The following is a 19,004-nucleotide window of genomic DNA, read 5'->3' as shown; positions in this document are numbered from 1 at the left end:
ATGATGATTGGTATCTATCACTCTCAGGGACTGTCTAAGCTACAGCTATCTTCAGCACATGGTACTTGGCAGTATATCAGGGAACTTTGGCCTGTTCCACAGGGCATTAGAATATAATGGCACAGGACCTAGCTGCAGCGCTCTGTGGCAAGTATTTGACTCAATTCATTGTTAAAAAAACAACTTAAAAAAAGTATTAATTATATGGTCCAACAACAAATGTGGATTTTACTGAAAACATGAATATCACAACCACCAATTCAACTGAGTTAAAAACACGTGGGAATTTTGATGGGATAGTAAAGAGTTTTAACTTTTAACTCTTTCTCTAGCATTCATCACTGTTTTAAACACTAAGATGCCGGAGGCTAGGTCTAAGAGCCCCAGACAAGCTCATGTAAGTTCATCTTTAATTGCTCTGCTTGTAGGTTGAGATTTTACCATTTTTTATGTAAAAACAAACATCCTGCAAACTCAGGCTTTAATTTACTTTGCTTAATGATGAAAGTTAGTCATTAGATTGTAAACAGAGGAAAGGATATGTTCTTGGACAATTTTTTATTTAACCAAACTAATAATAATTGACCAAAAACCCCTCAAAACAAAACAAAACCAATGCTGAATAAAAGATTCAGAGTCAAAGTAGATGAATATTATGTCTTGGTGTATATATATATAGTGTATTACCAAGAAAAGTAACTAAAGATCATCAAAGTAGTTCTTTATGAGTACATAGCTTGTGCCAAGGGAAAGCTTAAATTTTTCCTCATTAGAATAGATTAGCCCATAGAATATTTGAGGGCTGTAACGTCAACTACTAGTACTTATTAAGCACCTATTGTACATATAGCATTTTACTATCCATTAAAATAAATGTAAATAAAATTTAACACACTAGCCTCTGCCTCCAAGGAGCCTACAATCTAGTTAGGGACAAACAATAAATACACATTAAACAACTGGAAAACTTTATGGCAAAACTGACAAATATATGATAGTGTCATACAAACTACACAGATACATGTTAACAAATTTTAAGTTAAGAATATAGAGGGGGTAAGGATGCAAGGAGTTTTAATATTACTGTCTGTATGTATATATTTACTAATTAACAGAAGTGAATATTGACCTTGAAATCTATGATCTGAAAAGGGGGGCATGCTAGAAGACCTAACTAGAGGCAAAAGACTTTACTCAAAGGGTTTATATATTTTTAAAAAGCTAGTATGCCAGTAAGGTGGGGGTTAATTGATAGAAACCGTTAGCCAGATCTCTGAAGAACATGACACAATAGGCAGGAAGGAAGTTCCTGGTGACAGGCATGCTAAAATGAATATGATATTTTAGGAAAACTAAGAATATTTAAAGTCAGAATAAACTAGAATAGAATCTACAAGATTTTGTATCTAAAGTGAGTACAAAAAAAGAGAAAGTAGCATCAATCTAAAGTAGCTTAATAGGGAGTTGAGTTAGAAAGGATAAAGAAATATTAAACCTTATTAGAGAAAAAATGTTTTGTCTGCTTTTAGGAGAAACCATGCCTAAGGTATTAAATTCTTTGAATATCCAAATTAAAAGTTGAAAAAGTTAAGCTGTGATAAAAGAAAACACCACCATCAATTATCATTAATACATAAAAATAGATGGCAATATTAATTATGCACATACTACATATATGCCAAGGAATTGTTATTACATATTCTTTTTTCTTCTTTAAACATACCTATATTTTTCAAATTTTCCATGATGAGAATATAATTACTTTTATTAATAAGAAAAACTACTTTTTAGAGAATAACAAAGGGTTATCATAAAATTCAGGTAACCATACCCTAAGGAAAGTCAACCTGACATTACTGTTTCATTTTCTTTTCCCCTTTATATGAGAAACTCACAGTAGTCTCCTTAGGAGGCAAAATAACAAGGCGGGTAAGGATTAGGTAGGGTCTACCGTGTGAATTTGGACAAAATGCTACCTCCAGACCTCAATTTCTACATCTATAATGATAATGAAGATAATATCTACCTCAGAGTTTTTGTGAAAATTAATGCATATGAAGCTCTTAATACAGTACTTAGTGTTATACTGTACCAATGTCAGATATTAGTTCTTTCAAAAATGGCATACTAAGTTAAGTAGAATAGAACTCTGGAATAGGAGGTATAATCCAAGACAGATGTTTGAGGAAAAATTTATGGTATAAGGCTCTGGTATAAAAATAAGACTGTTTCAGGAAAATGTGAGGTAAGAAATAAAGGACAGATCTTTTTTGCCTAAAGGTCTGGAACAAGGAGGAAGAGGAAAATTCATGGTGCCAGGGAATCTGGGAATGAAGAGGGAGAAGACACCAGACTATAATTAGTAATTACTTTTTAAAAAATGTAAGATTCTGTAATTGTGTTTTGGACCTATAATTCAGCTACCAGTATTTATATATAGTGTGTACCCAGAAAGCCTCACCCTATTGAAGATACTTATTAAAACAAATTTATATTTAAATCTTAGGGAACAAGACTAGATGTGATCCAGCAATAAACACAAGAAATCCTTACTTTGAAAGTATTCTAGTCATCTGCCTCATAAGAGAGTATATAAAGGAGGGCCAAAGAAGATCTAATGAGATGCCTACCTACAAACTTTAACATCAGAGGGTACTCAAAGATTGAATCATTAGGGAGTAGGATTTTGGTTTTTCAATTCCTTTATTTTGATCATCCATAGACGTTTAGATATAATGCAAAGCAAAAATAAACACTTCTCTGATGGCCAAGTGTAAATATTACTAGAAACTCTTAATTATATGAAGAAAGTACTTGAATTCTTAAGTCTATACTGGTTTTCAAGTAATGAAATAAGCCAACAATATATTTTATGAGAGCAGTCAGGAAAGTAACCGCTTGGATTTATGGTGAGTAACAGAGGGCCATGTGGTTAGAGGAAACAATGCAGACTATTCTTAGAAAGTTAACTGATAGCTTAGAAAATATTAAAAATGTAAAATTCTCATTAAATTGAAGCCATGAAAAACTTTTTTAAATTTGGGGAAAATATATTTTATATATATTTAGTACCCTTTTTCAAACAAAAGGATGCTCAACATCACTAATCATTAGAGAAATGCAAATCAAAACTACAATGAGGTATCACCTCACACCAGTCAAAATGGCCATCATCAAAAAGTCTACAAACAATAAATGCTGGAGAGGGTGTGGAGAAAAGGGAACCCTCTGGCACTCTTGGTGGGAATGTAAATTGATACAGCCACTATGGAGAACAGTATGGAGGTTCCTTAAATAACTAAAAATAGAACTACCATACGACCCAGCAATCCCACTACTGGGCATATATATACCCAGAGAAAACCCTAATTCAAAAAGAGTCATGTACCAAAATGTTCATTGCAGCTCTATTTACAACAGCCAGGACATGGAAGCAACCTAAGTGTCCATCAACAGATGAATGGATAAAGAAGATGTGGCACATATATACAATGGAATATTACTCAGCCATAAAGAGAAATGAAATTGAGTTATTTGTAATGAGGTGGATGGACCTAGAGTCTGTCATACAGAGTGAAGTAAGTCAGCAAGAGAAAAACGAATAACGTATGCTAACACATATATGGAATCTTAAAAAAAAAAAAAAAAAAAAAAAAGGTTCTGAAGAACCTAGGGGCAGGACAAGAATAAAGATGCAGACGTAGAGAATGGACTTAAGGACACGGGGAGGGGTAAGGGTAAGGTGGGACGAAGTGAGAGAGTGGCATGGACATATATACACTACCAAATGTAAAACAGCTAGTGGGAAGCAGCTGCATAGCAAACGGAGCTCAGCTCTGTGCTTTGTGACCACCTAGAGGGGTGGGATAGGGAGGGTGGAAGGGAGATGCAAGAGGGAGGGGATATGGGGATATATGTACATGTATAGCTGATTCACTTTGTGATACAGCAGAAACTAACACACCATTGTAAAGCAATTATACTCCAATAAAGATGTTAAAAAAAAAAAAACCCAACACAACAGCATTCTTTCTTGCTTTCCAATGGTTAGCCACCTCACTCATAAAGAAATGGAAATTAAAACTCTGAGATACCTTTTCTTACCTAACAGATTATACTGACAAACTAAAATGTTAGCCAATTTATTGGCAAAGCTGTAAGTAAACAGGCAAACTCATCCATTGCAGGTGCATATAAAATGGTATATAGTACCTAATCCAGCAAAAGTATATATGCTATTCACCCCAATTTAGCAATCCCTTCTTGGTTCATCTTTAATAAGTATTCTAAGCTAATGAACTCAAAAAAAGAGAAAGAATTACAATGTCATTCTTCTGTACCATCTAATGAAATAATAGATCTAGAGGCAATGAATAAAAAAAATATCAATCTCTGCTAAAACCAGTAGGTGGAAACTGACAGGGAATTCTGTTGGATGTATCAGGTTGATAACACCTGTATCCACTGATCAGTCTTATCATAAAAAAAGATAACTATACATTTTTCCAGCTTTATTATTATTGACATATAACATATATGTTTAAGGTGTAGAATGTGATAATTTGATAATATATATTGAGAAATGATCACCACAATAAGGTTAGTTAACACTTCAATCCTCTTACATAATTACCATCTTTGTGGTGCTAACACTTAAGGTCTACTTTTTTAACCTTCATTTATATAATACAGTGCTAATTATGGTCACCATATTGTACATTAATCTCTAGAACTGATTCATCTTTTAAATGGAAGTTTGTAGCCCTTGACCAACATTTCCCAATATTCCCCAACCCCAACCATTCTACTATTTGAGTTTGGATATTTTAGAGTCCACATATAAGTGAGAACATATAGTATTTGTCTTTCTCTGACTTATTTCGCTTAGCACAATGCCCTTAAGATCTACCCATGTTCTTGCAAAAGGCAGGGTTTCCTTTTATTTTTTTTAAAAAAGGCTGAATATTCTACTGTATATATACACACATTTTCTTTATCCATTCATCCGTCAATGGACACTTAGGTTGTTTCCATGTCTTGGCTATTGTGAATAATGCTGCAGTGAACATGGGGGTGTAGGTATCTCTTCCAGACAGTGATTTCATTCCTTCAGATATCTACTCAGAAGTGGGATTGCTGGATCACATGATAGTTAAAAAACTTTTTTTGAGTCATCTCCATATAATTTTTCATAGTGGCTGTACCAATTAATATCCCCACAAACAGTGCACACAGTACCCTTTTCTCCACAGCCTTGTTAACACTTGTTGTCTATTGTCTTTTTGTTAATAGCTATTCTAACAGATGTGAGGTAACATCTCATTGTGGTTTTGATTTCCACTTCCCCAATGATTAGTGATGTTGAGCATCTTTTCCTGCATCAGTTGACCATTTGTATGTCTTCTACAGAAAATTTTCTATTCAAGATTTTAACCCATTTTTAAATCAGATTGTGTATGGATTTTATTCTTGGATATTGAGTTGTATAAATTCCTTATATTTTGGATATTAATCCCCTATCAGACAGATGATTTACAAGTATTTTCTCATTCCATAGGTTACCTTTTCATTTTGCTAATTGTTTTTTTTGCTGTGCAAAAGCTCTTTAGTTTGATATAGTCCAACTTGTTTATTTCTGCTTTTGTCGCTTGTGCTTTTGGTGTCATATCCAAAAAATCATTGCCAAGATCAATGTCAAGGAGACTTTCCTATATTTTATTCTAGAACGTTTATAGTTTCTGGTCCTAAATTTAAATCTCTAATCCATTTTGAGTTAATTTTTGTGAGTGGAATAAGACAGGGGCCAGTTTCAGTCTTTTGCATGTAACAATTCAGTTTTCCCAACATCACTTACTGAAGAAACTTCCCTGAGTATTCTTGGCTCCCTTGTCAAATATTAGTTGAACATATATGTGTGGGTTTAATTCTGGGCTCTCAACTCTGTTCCACTGGCCTACGTGTCTTTTTACACTAGTACCATATTGCTTTATTATAGCTTTGTAATAAAGTTTAAATCAGTAAATGTGATGTCACCTGCTTTGTTCTTCTTTCTCAGGATTGCTTTGGCTATTTGCGGTCTTTTGTAGTTCCACACAATTTTAGGATTATTTTTCCTAATTCTGTAAAAAATGCCATTGGATTTTCAGGGATTACATTGAATATATAGATGGCTTTGGGTAGTATGGACATTTTAACAGTATTAATTCTGCCAATCCATGAATATGAGATAGCTTTTCATTTATTTGTGTCTTCTTTAATTTCTTGCATCAATGTTTTGAAATTTTGTTTTACTCCTAAGTATTTTATTATTTTTGGTATTATAAATGGGATTATTTTATTTCTTTTTCAGATAGCTTAGTGTATATATAGAAACACAACTGATTTTTATGTTGATTTTGTATCCTGCAACTTTACTGAATTCATTTATTAGTTCTAACAGGCTTTTGGTGGAGTCTTTAGGATTTTCTATATATAAGATCATATCATCTCCAAGCAAAGACAATTTTACTTCTTTCTTTTGGATTCAGATGTCTTTTATTTCTTTTTCTTGACTAACTGCTCTGGGTAGGACAGGAGTGGTGAGAACAGACACCCTTGTCTTGTTCTTGATCTTAGTGGGTACACTGCGTATGATGTTAGCTGTGAGCTTGTCATATACAGCCTTTATGCCGTTGAGGTACGTCCTTCTATACCCAATTTGTTGAGAGTTTTTATCATGAAAGGATGTTGAATTCTGTCAAATGCTTTTCTGCATCCTGCAGATAATGAGATGCAGAGATAATAAGATTTTTATCTTTCATTCTATTAATGTGGTGTATCACACTGATTGATATGCAGATATTGAACCATCCTTGCATCCCAGGGATAAATCCCACTTGATCATGGTGTATGATGCTTTAATATGCTGTTGGATTTGTTTTGCTAATATTTTGTTGAGAATTTTTTCATCTATATTCATCAGGGATATTGGCTTGTAGTTTTCTTATAGTGTCTGTATCTGGTGTTGGTATCAGGGTAATGCTGGCCTCATAAAATGAGTTTGGGAATGTTCCCTCCTCTTTAATTTTAAAGAGTCTGAGAAGGACTGGCATTAATTCTTCCTTAAGTGTTTGGCGGAATTCACCAGTGAAACCATCTGGTCCTGGGTTTTTCTTTGTTGGGAGTTTTATGATCTCCTTAGTTGTTATTGGTCTGTTCACATTTTTTATTTCTTCATGATTCAGTCTTTGTTTGTTTTATGTTTCTAGGAATTTATCCTTTACTTCTAGGTTACCCAATTTGTTGGCATACAACTGCTCACAGTACTTTCTTAAGATCCTTTGTATTTCTGGGACTTCCCTGGTGGCGCAGTGGTTAAGAATCCACCTGCCAATGCAGGGGACACGGCCTGGCCCGGGAAGATCCCACACGCCGAGGAGCAACTAAGCCCGTGTACCCCAACTACTGAGCCTGCGCTCTAGAGCCCGCGAGCCACAACTACTGAGCCCACGTGCCACAACTACTGAAGCCCGTGCACCTAGAGCCCGTGCTCCGCAACGAGAAGCCACTGCAATAAGAAGCCTGCACACTGCAACAAAGAGTAGCCCCCGCTTGCCGCGAATAGAGAAATCTCGCGCGCAGCAACGAAGACTCAACACAGTCAAAAAAAAAAAAAAAAAAAGTACAGGGGAAAATATAGTATCACAGGAAAAAGCATTTCAATCCAGAAGATGATCAACTAAAGGGGAAAAAAAGAGAAAAAGGACAAATAGAATGCATGAAATTTGACAGAAAAAACCCAACTATATGAGTATCACAATAAGTTTACACTTATTTACAAAAGAATTCAGAAAAACTGAAAATAAAAGGATGAGAAAAGATAAGCAAATGCAACAACATCAAAAAAAGCTGGTATGAAAGGGGGAAAAAAAGAGTAACTTTACAGTGAAAAAACCTGACAAACATAACCTTACTGAGATGATCAAGGTCAGTATCATGAGTGATAAGTAATATTGATAGTATGTGCCTGGGATGTGATGTGATGAAAATGGCACTTCATCTCTGTGGTCTTGTACCCCAAAACTCATAACCCCAGTAGATAATGGGAAAAACATCAGACAGATCCGAATTGTGAGACATTCTGTAAAACATCTAACCAGTATTCCTCAAAACCGTCAAGGTCAACAAAAACAAGGAAAGTCTGAGAAGCTGTTACAGCCAAGAGGAGCATTAAGGAGACATGACTAAATGTAATATAATATCCTGAACAGGATCCTGGAACAGAATAAGGACATTAGGGAAAAATTAAGAAAACCTGAGTAAAGCATGGACTTCAGTTAATAATATCAGTACTGGTACATTAATTATAACAAATGTGTACAATACTACATAAGATGTTAATAACAGAAGAAACTGGATATGGGATATTTGGGAACTCTCTGTACTATCTTTGAAATTTTTCTGTAAATTAAAAATTGTCCTAAAATAACAAATCTATTTTTAAAAATCTGGTATAGCTATATTTTCATTCTACAGTTGGCCCTCCAAATCTTTGGGTTCTGCATCTGCATATTCAACCAACTGAAGAATGAAAATATCTAGGGGGAAAAAATTCCAGAAAGTTTCCCAAAGCAAAACTCAAAGTTGCTGCACACCAGCAACAACTTACCATTTACACCGTATTAGAATATTATGAGTAATCTAGAGATGATTTAAAGTATATAGTAAGGGGACTTCCCTGGTGGTGCGGTGGTTAAGAATTCACCTGCCAATGCAGGGGACACAGTTTTGATCCCTGGTCCAGGAAGATCCCACATGCTGTGGAGCAACTAAGCCCGCGTGCCACAACTACTGAAGCCTGCGCGCCTAGAGCTCATGCTCCGCAACAAGAGAAGCCACCGCAAGGAGAAGCCTGCGCACCGCAACGAGTAGCCCCCGCTCGCCACAACTAGAGAAAGCCTGCATGCAGCAATGAAGACCCAACGCGGCCAAAAATAAATAAATAAAATAAAATAAAATAAAGTATATAGTAGTATGTGCATAAATTATATGCAAATACTATGCCATTTTATATAAGGGACTTGAGCATCCATGGATTTTGGTATCTGCAGGGGTCCTGGAACCAACCTCCCGCAGATACCGAGGGGCAACTGTATTCCATATTATCATGTCTATATTATATAGAAGTTTAAGATACACACAAAAAATTCTTATAGATAAAATAGTCATTACTTAATGATAAAAAGTTGAAATCACCAGGATATTTTATCTTTAAACCTGAGGGATAGGTAAATGGATGATAGTTTATTAGTCATTATTCCTCATATGTAGTTATATATTCTTTCTCAACAAATGAAATTTCATAATAGAAGAAAAAACCTTAGTGAACATTCTGCTGAGCTTTGATCAATGCTAAGGCAGCAGATATAATTAGTTCTGTATATTGATAGCAGCATGTTGGTAAAGGCAATGGAAAAGCAGGCACTCCAATGCACTGTTGGGAAGATTAAACAGACATAATCTCTACAAAAGCCAATTTGATGATGTCTATTAATGTTATAACTGCACATACCCTTTGACTTATAGCAATTCCACTCTAGTCATTTTTCACATGTGTAAAATTATTTTACACAGTTGTTTATGACAGCACTCTTTGTAGTAGTAAAAGATTACAGACTATATGTCCATCATTAGGAAACTGGTTATATAACCATACATTTATGTAACAGAATACTATACAACTACAAAGAAAAAGAAAGCTCTTTATACACTAATATAAAATGGTATCTACCATATATTGCTAAGAAAAAAAAAAAGGAAGCATAGAACATGATGTATAGTATACTAGTCTAGAATATATTAACATATAAACTAATTGTGCTCAATATTCTCTTTGCCTCTCCAAATTTACTCCTCCTCTTTCTCCACCCTGCTTTGTACATTGGGAGGCTGACTAAACAAACTGCATCCTTTAGGTAACCTTCCCCTCTAGCTACTGATGTGCTTTGGCAATTTAAAATCCTGGCTCCTTACTTGCTAGAAACCCATGGTATTCCGTTAAATAAATTTGCCAAGTCTGCTTCCTTAACTGTAGAATAAGGACACTATCTATTGTGTAGAGCTTTTGAGAAGCTTAAAATAATATAGGCAAACTGATCGACATAGTGCCTGGCAAAGAGTCAGTGCCTGTTAGGAAGTGATAGCTACTGATATCACTGTTAATATTATTAAAAGAAAATACTATAAAATAAAATAGTAACAACTATTAATTTTATTTGCTAGATTTTCTAGGAAAGGTTTCTCCCAGGAATCATTCCTCATCATCCTTAGTGAATATCTTTTCCTTCTAAGCTTTACACTCCACTTAACATTTGACAACCAGTTTTTGAGGGTAATTGTTAGTTATCTTCCTCTCTACACAGAAGTTTGAATTAATGCTTAGTTGAGAACAATGAAGAAATAAAAAACAAAGCTGTAATAAAATTTAACTTGAAAGTAATCTAAGAATTTACATAAAGAGTGGAAGTGGCAACATTGATATCAGTTAAAATCAACTTTAAGACAAAAAGTGTTACTAGAAACAAAGAAGGACATTCTATGATGCTTTGTAAAAGGGACAATCCATCAGAAAGACGTAACAATTAGGAACATTTATGCACATAACAACAGTCCAAAATAAATGAAGCAAAAATGGGCAGAACTGGAGAAGCAGACAATTCAACAATAGCTGTAGACTTCAACAGTCCACTTTCAATGAATAGGTAAAAGAACGACAAGGAAATAGAAGACTTCAAAATTCTATGAGTCAACTAGATATTTATATCACACTCTACCACCACCACCACCACCACCACCACCACCACCACAACACACATCTTCCCAAGTACACATGGAACATTTCCAAGTATAAAGCTTGCTAGGCCATAAAACAAGCCTTAATCATTTAAAAGAACAGATAGCAAAGTATGTTCTTTGATCACAATGGAATGAAATTAGAAATCAATAAGAGAAGGGCACTTGGGAAATTTACAAGTATGTGAAAATTAAACAACACACTCCTGAATAATCAACAGGTCAAAGCAGAAATCCAAGCAGTGCTTAGAGAGAAATTTATAGCTGTAAATGACTACATTAAAAAAGAAGAAAGATCAAGAGAATGAGAAGACAAGCTACAGACTGGGAAAAAATATTTGCAAAAGATATACCTGATAAAGAACTGTTATCCAAAATACACAAAGAACATTTAAAACTCAACAATAAGAAAACTGATGTTAAAAACGATCAAAAGACTTAACAGACACCTCATCAAAGAAGACATGACTTTTTTTTTTTAACATCTTTATTGGAGTATAACTGCTTTACAATGGTTAGTTTCTGCTTTATAACAAAGTGAATCAGTTATACATATACATATATCTGCATATCTCTTCCCTCTTGCGTCTCCCTCCCTCCCACCCTCACTATCCCACCCCTCTAGGTGGTCACAAAGCACCTAACTGATCTCCCTGTGCTATGCGGCTGCTTCCCACTAGCTATCTATTTTACATTTGGTAGTGTATATATGTTCATGCCACTCTCTCACGTTGTCCCATCTTACCCTTCCCCCTCCCCCTATCCTCAAGTCCATTCTCTAGTAGGTCTGTGTCTTTATTCCCGACTTGACCCTAGGTTCTTCACGACCACTTTTTTTTTGTTTTTTAGATTCCATATATATGTGTAAGCATACGATATTTGTTTTTCTCTTTCTGACTTACTTCACTCTGTATGACACACTCTAGGTCCATCCACCTCACTACAAATAACTCCATTTTGTTTCTTTTTATGGCTGAGTAATACTCCATTGTATATATGTGCCCCATCTTCTTTATCCATTCATCTGTTGATGGACACTTAGGTTGCTTCCATGTCCTGGCTATTGTAAATAGAGCTGCAATGAACATTTTGGTACATGACTCTTTTTGAATTATGGTTTTCTCAGGGTATATGCCCAGTAGTGGGATTGCTGGGTCGTATGGTAGTTCTATTTTTAGTTTTTTAAGGAACCTCCATACTGTTCTCCATAGTGGCTGTATCAATTTACATTCCCACCAACAGTGCAAGAGTGTTCCCTTCTCTCCACACCCTCTCCAGCATTTATTGTTTGTAGATTTTTTGATGATGGCCATTCTGACTGGTGTGAGGTGATACCTCATTGTAGTTTTGATTTGCATTTCTCTATTGATTAATGATGTTGAGCATTCTTTCATGTGTTTGTTGGCAATCTGTATATCTTCTTTGGAGAAATGTCTATTTAGGTCTTCTGCCCATTTTTGGATTGGGCTGTTTGTCTTTTTCATAATGAACTGCATGAGCTGCTTGTAAATTTTGGAGATTAATCCTTTGTCAGTTGCTTCATTTGCAAATATTTTCTCCCATTCTAAGGGTTGTCTTTTGGTCTTGTTTATGGTTTCCTTTGCTGTGCAAAAGCTTTTAAGTTTCATTAGGTCCCATTTGTTTATTTTTGTTTTTATTTCCATCTCTCTAGGAGGCGGGTCAAAAAGGATCTTGCTGTAATTTATGTCATAGAGTGTTCTGCCTATGTTTTCCTCTAAGAGTTTGATAGTGTCTGGCCTTACATTTAGGTCTTTAATCTATTTTGAGTTTATTTTTGTGTATGGTGTTAGGGAGTGTTCTAATTTCATACTTTTACATGTACCTGTCCAGTTTTCCCAGCACCACTTATTGAAGAGGCTGTCTTTTCTCCACTGTATATTCTTGCCTCCTTTATCAAAGATAAGGTGACCATATGTGTGTGGGTTTATCTCTGGGCTTTCTATCCTGTTCCATTGATCTGTATTTCTGTTTTTTTGTGCCAGTACCATACTGTCTTGATTACTGTAGCTTTGTAGTATAGTCTGAAGTCAGGGAGCCTGATTCCTCCAGCTCTGTTTTTTGTTCTCAAGATTGCTTTGGCTATTCGGGGTCTTTTGTGTTTCCATACAAACTGTGAAATTTTTTGTTCTAGTTCTGTGAAAAATGCCAGTGGTAGTTTGATAGGGATTGCATTGAATCTGTAGATTGCTTTGGGTAGTAGAGTCATTTTCATAATGTTGATTCTTCCAATCCAAGAACATAGTATATCTCTCCATCTATTTGTATCATTTTTAATTTCCTTCATCAGTATCTTATAATTTTCTGCATACAGGTCTTTTGTCTCCTTAGGTAGGTTTATTCCTAGATATTTTATTCTTTATGTTGCAATGGTAAATGGGAGTGTTTTCTAATTTCATTTTCAGATTTTTCATCATTAGTGTATAGGAATGCCAGAGATTTCTGTGCATTAATTTTGTATCCTGCTACTTTACCAAATTCATTGATTAGCTCTAGTAGTTTTCTGGTAGCATCTTTAGGATTCTCTATGTATAGTATCATGTCATCTGCAAACAGTGACAGCTTTACTTCTTCTTTTCCGATTTGGATTCCTTTTATTTCTTTTTCTTCTCTGATTGCTGTGGCTAAAACTTCCAAAACTATGTTGAATAATAGTGGTGAGAGTGGGCAACCTTGTCTTGTTCCTGATCTTCGTGGAAATGGTTTCAGTTTTTCACCACTGAGGACGATGTTGGCTGTGGGTTTGTCATATATGGCCTTTATTATGTTGAGGAAAGTTCCCTCTATGCCTACTTTCTGCAGGGTTTTTATCATAAATGAGTGTTGAATTTTGTTGAAAGCTTTCTCTGCATCTATTGAGATGATCATATGGTTTTTCTCCTTCAATTTGTTAATATGGTGTATCAAATTGATTGATTTGCGTATATTGAAGAATCCTTGCATTCCTGGGTGTTTGTAGATTTTTTGATGATGACCATTCTGACAGGTGTGAGAAGGACATAAGACTCTTAATAAGCATATGAAAAGACACTCAACATCTATGTTATTAGGGAATAGCAAATTAAAACTGGTGGTGCAGTGGTTAAGAATCCGCCTGCCAATGCAGGGGACACAGGTTTGAGCCGTGGTCCGGGAAGATCCCACATGCCATGGAGCAACAAAGCCCGTGTGCCACAACTACTGAGCCTGAGCTCTAGAGCCTGTGAACCACAACTACTGAGACTGCGTGCCACATTACTGAAGCCCTCACACCACAAAGAGTAGCCCCCGCTTGCCACGACAGGAGAAAACCCACGTGCAGCAACAAAGACCCAATGCAGCCAAAAATTAATAAATAAATTTAAAAAATAAATAAATAAATAAAAAATAAAACAATGAGATATAAATGGCTAAATCCAAAACACTGACAAAAGCAAGTGCTGCAAGGATATAGAGCAACAGGAACTTACTGCTGGTCGGAATGCAAAATGTTCAGCCACTCTGAAAGACAATTTGGTAGTTTCTTACAAAACTAAACACACTCTTACCATATGATCCAGCAATTTACGCTCCTTGTTATTAACCTAAATAAGCTGAAAATATATGTCCAGACAAAAACTTGCACACAGATGTGTACTGCAGCTTTATTTGTAACTGCCAAAACCTGGAAGCAACAAGATGCCCTTCAGTAGGAGAATGGATAAATAAGCTGTGGTATGTCCAGACAATGGGATATGATTCAGTATTAACAAGAAATGAACTATCAAGCCATGAAAGACATGGAGAAACTTTAAATATATTTACTAAGTGAAAGAAACCAATCTGAAAAGGCTACATACTGTATGATTCCAGCTATATGACATTCTGAAAAAGGCAAGACTATGAAGACAGTAAAAAGATCATTGGTTGCCAGGGTTTAGGGAGGAGGATGGGATGAATAGGAGGATATACTCACAGTATATTCCCTATTGACAATTAAGAACACACACTTGCCACCATCCCTCCATTCTGGCCACCACTAAGTACCAGAAAAGATGCAGACTTTGGCCAGTTAGCCAGACAGACTGAGTCTAAATCCATATGAAAACTCTTTTTTAATACCTGCTACACAGAGATCATCTCATAAAATGTTAACCATCACCTCTTCCTCTCTGCATCTTTTCTCTTGTCTTTCATTCCTTCTTCTGGCCAGTGTCTCCTAAGTGTCGTCTGGGGACCAATGGTGGTCCCTGGCAATCAATTAACGGTTTACTATAGACAGTTTGATTAAAAAAAAAAGTGATAAAAGCTTTGATCACAAACATTTCATAAATTGAAAAGATTAATTATGACTTTCAAGGAAATTCCTTTAGCTTCTTAATTGTTATGTTCCAAGGGTCACACATGCTTTACAAGGATAGTTAAGAGGGGACTGTTTGTTTCAGCTAACAAACTTTGACATCATGAGTTGTTTACATTGGTTAAATATATATTTTGTTGTTGTCTTATCACTGTGTTAAATCCCCAATTAGGAAAATGTATCAATGCCTCAAAAGTGCTCACTGAAGAGTAAAAGTGATAAAAACACAATTGACTCAGAATGTCATAAATGATAAATAGTATGATCTTATAGAGAGAAAACAGTAGGATCTTACAATGGGCTATGACCAGTGAATTACAAGTTATTAGTTTACACTGGGGGACCTCCTTGTTCCAATCAAAGTATAATACATTTTTAAACAGGGACTGAAACATTATAAAACAGGGATAAGAAGCCACTGAAGCATTCATATAATTTTCAGCCACTCTAGTAAACCAATCAAAACCTGCATTATGAATTTTGTCATTGAAAGCAAAGATTAAAAACTGCGAAGAAACTTTAAGTTATTTTAACAAAAACAGGTATAACTAAGGTCAGCTGCAAAATTAATGACAAACATGCTCAGAAAGAAAACAATTTACTGGTATGTTTCTGTATCAGATGACATTACTGGACATTAATTACATAATGTTAGGTGTGGTATTCAGTGAGTAAGAACAGTTAGTATCACAGATGTATGCTCTTAAATATTTTGTTTCATGGCTACAAGAAACCACTAGTATTCAGAATATGAATCAACTCTTGGTATGTACATAATATGTAAATTATGAAATACAAAGAGTTCTGATTATCAATGAAAACATGCTTTAGAGAAGGGATTTTCCTTTAACCAACAATTATCTTTGAACCTTGACTTGAAAATGTACACTAGGATCAATATGGCCAAAAGCACTAGTCATGTGTGTAGCAAGGAAGAGTATAGCACCTGGAAGTCAATTCACACATGGCTTCATTTACAGACAACACCTGACATTTGACAGTAAGTCTTCTATTGAGTCTGTTAAAGATTGCATGGAAAATTGTGAATATAATATTCAAACTGCAGTCCCTGAGCAGGTATCTTCAGCATGTTAGGTCAGGAAAAAAGAAGCAAATACAACACTCTGCTTTCCTATCTTGTTAGGAGGAAAGATGCTAACAAAAACTATTTAAATGAAGTATATACATTTTTTTTCCCATGACATCAATAAGGTCAGTAAAAAATTTCTGATTATCTGTGGCTTACTCAAGTGGCAGATCTCTGTGATATTCAGTATAGTGAATAGCTTGAACCTATCATGAGGGTGAAATAACAGTTCTTAATGATAAAATACAAAGACCAAATCATGATACACGTAGCTTAAGCAGAGTTTGACTTTTCCAACATGTAGCCATTTTCTTTCCTTGTTGTAGAATGAAATCAGTGTCTTATCATTAGTATACTTAAAAAATGTATTCAATTACCACACTAGACCTAAAAACATGTTTCCTAGAACTGAAATACAACCAGAAGGACAGATTTATCCACTGCTATCTTCCAAACTGAAATATTCAACTTCATTGCTGAGTGCCATACATTTGTCAACTCAGTGCTTCATCAGATATTGTAGGTAGTTTTCAGTGAGAATTCTTGCAATAATTTTTGTACCCATCCATCTGAATATCTAAAACATCTAAAAGAATCATCCTGTACTTGCTGCTATTCCCAACAACCTATAGTTGAAAAGTGGGATTATCTGATTTAGCAGAACTAAGAAGTAGGAAAAGAATCAGTTAAATAGGAAACTGTAACTTTGACTTTAGTGAGCCAGATATCAATGTGGTGAAAGACTACAGCAATAATAGCTTTTCATGATGTTTAAAAGACCCATGAGTGGGACTTCCCTGGTGGCACAGTGGTTAAGAATCCGCCTGCCAATGCAGGGGACACGGGTTCAAGCCCTGGTCCGGGAAGATCCCACATGCCATGGAACAACTAAGCCCATGTGCTGCAACTCCTGAGCCTGCACTCTAGAGCCCGTGAGCCACAACTACTGAGTCTGTGTGCCGCAACTACTGAAGCCCTCGCGCCTAGAGCCCATGCTCCGCAACAAGACAAGCTACCATAATGAGAAGCCTGCGCACCGCAACAAAGAGTAGCCCCCGCTTGCTGCAACTAGAGAAAGCCCGCGCGCAGCAACAAAGACCCAACACAGGCAAAAATAAATAAATAAATACAGTAAAAACAACAACAACAAAAAAGACCTGTCAGTGTGGTCCACAAATTCTAAATGTCTGAGAAATGCTACTTTCTCTACTACACTATTTTTCTTTCATAGAAAGCTATTGCTCTTCCTATGCATTATGTTAGAAAAATATAGACAGCTATGGAAATTTTGTTTGCCCTTATTATTAATCTTCTCACATTAGAAAAGCACTTCATCATCTGCACTTATGTTGCCTTATTTTTTTAAAGAAAGGTCTGATTTCAATATGTATAGCACCTAGAAAAAAAAATCTAATAACTATTTCCAGTTTCTCCTTGAACTCTATTCCTCCACAAAGTCATTTTTTCCTTGACCTTCCCAAAACCCAAACTGCTTTCATATACCTCACCTCTTGATTATAGTCAAGTGTGACATTAAAAATGTTGAACAACTGGCATGGCATAAACACCAAACAAAGAGAATGACACCAGTTCATAATCACATGGATGTAATGGAACATGCTAACTAAATATCAGCCTTAGTTATAGCTTCCTTTAAACAATCCGCTACACTTGTTTCAATGCTAGCCTCATTCTGAAAGACCACTGGTTATTCCTTGCCTGCCAACTCACAGAAAAAGGAAAGTAGTTTTCATGAAAGACAGCCATATAAATTGGATTCTAAACACTGTCTTTTATTGAATATTTAATTTCCCTTTTATTCCTTAATAGAAGAATTAAGAAAAATAAGTATTAGAAAGAACACACTATTGTTTTCTTTCTCCCACACCAATGGTTTCCAGAGAATGAGGCTCTTTAGTCAGCCTTTTATTATAGTTTTGTTAACTTGATTTTACCCACACAATTAGATATCCAAGTTCTTTATCCACTCAACCAAATGAAAACATTGAATACACAGACAAATGGATAGATCTGGGGATATATTAAGGATAATGTAAACTGTTAGCAAAACAAATATCTGACATTTAGAGAGAAAACAACAGAAATGGAATACAGAAATTCACAAAAAAGCAAAGACATGAGTCACTTAAAAATCAACCTAGGATCATAGAGTCATATATTATAACATGATATATATATATATATATATATATCTGTGTTGGTTTTAAGGATCTTCTTACCCAACTTTGGAAAAACTATTAAGTATTCAGCATTGCACTGGGGACATGCCACTCTGGCTGTACTGTTTCCTCTTTGTTTTTCATCCACCCAGCGCTGCAGACAAGCCTGGTGAACCCATTTTGTAGATCCTCTGCATCTGCATGGTCTCACCCATTCAGCTGTTCTATCATCTTCATCAGTGGCAAAACACACCCAGCAACTTCTGTAAATTAAAAGAGAAAATAATGACATTATCATTAACACCCCAGCCTCCTCTTCACTGCAGCTCTCACTTAATGGGATGAGCCTACTATGTTATATTATAGGAACTTTTAATTCTACATTAAAAGACTGAGGAGAAAAACAACCAACACATTTCCAGTAGAGTAGTTTCTTCTTTTTCTGTTTTTCCTTGTATTGTTCTGCGGAATCTTGTGTTTTCTGAATTTTGTTTTTATATAACTTCCTCCATCTTTCTAGTATATTAACTTTTTTTTTTTTAAATTAATTAATTTGTTTTTGGCGGCACTG

General features: G+C 35.4%; 1 protein-coding gene across 4 annotated transcripts in view; it reads right to left on the bottom strand.

The window, feature by feature from the left end:
- MARCHF5 (membrane associated ring-CH-type finger 5) overlaps window positions 1-19,004 on the bottom strand; it is a 50,156-nt gene that overhangs the window by 14,120 nt on the left and 17,032 nt on the right. The window contains exon 2 of one of the 4 annotated variants that reach the window (XM_082339631.1): window positions 18,494-18,696. The exons of 1 other annotated variant lie outside the window; for it this stretch is intronic. In XM_082339631.1, coding sequence (XP_082195757.1) covers window positions 18,494-18,696 — 203 coding nt within the window. 2 more of the 4 variants (XM_082339632.1, XM_082339634.1) reach the window with 2 other exon arrangements.

Source organism: Balaenoptera borealis (assembly GCF_965194805.1).
Source record: "Balaenoptera borealis genome assembly, chromosome: 10".
NCBI lineage: Eukaryota > Metazoa > Chordata > Mammalia > Artiodactyla > Balaenopteridae > Balaenoptera > Balaenoptera borealis.
Note: the sequence above shows the minus strand (reverse complement) of the source record. Positions and strands in the feature narration are given on the sequence as shown.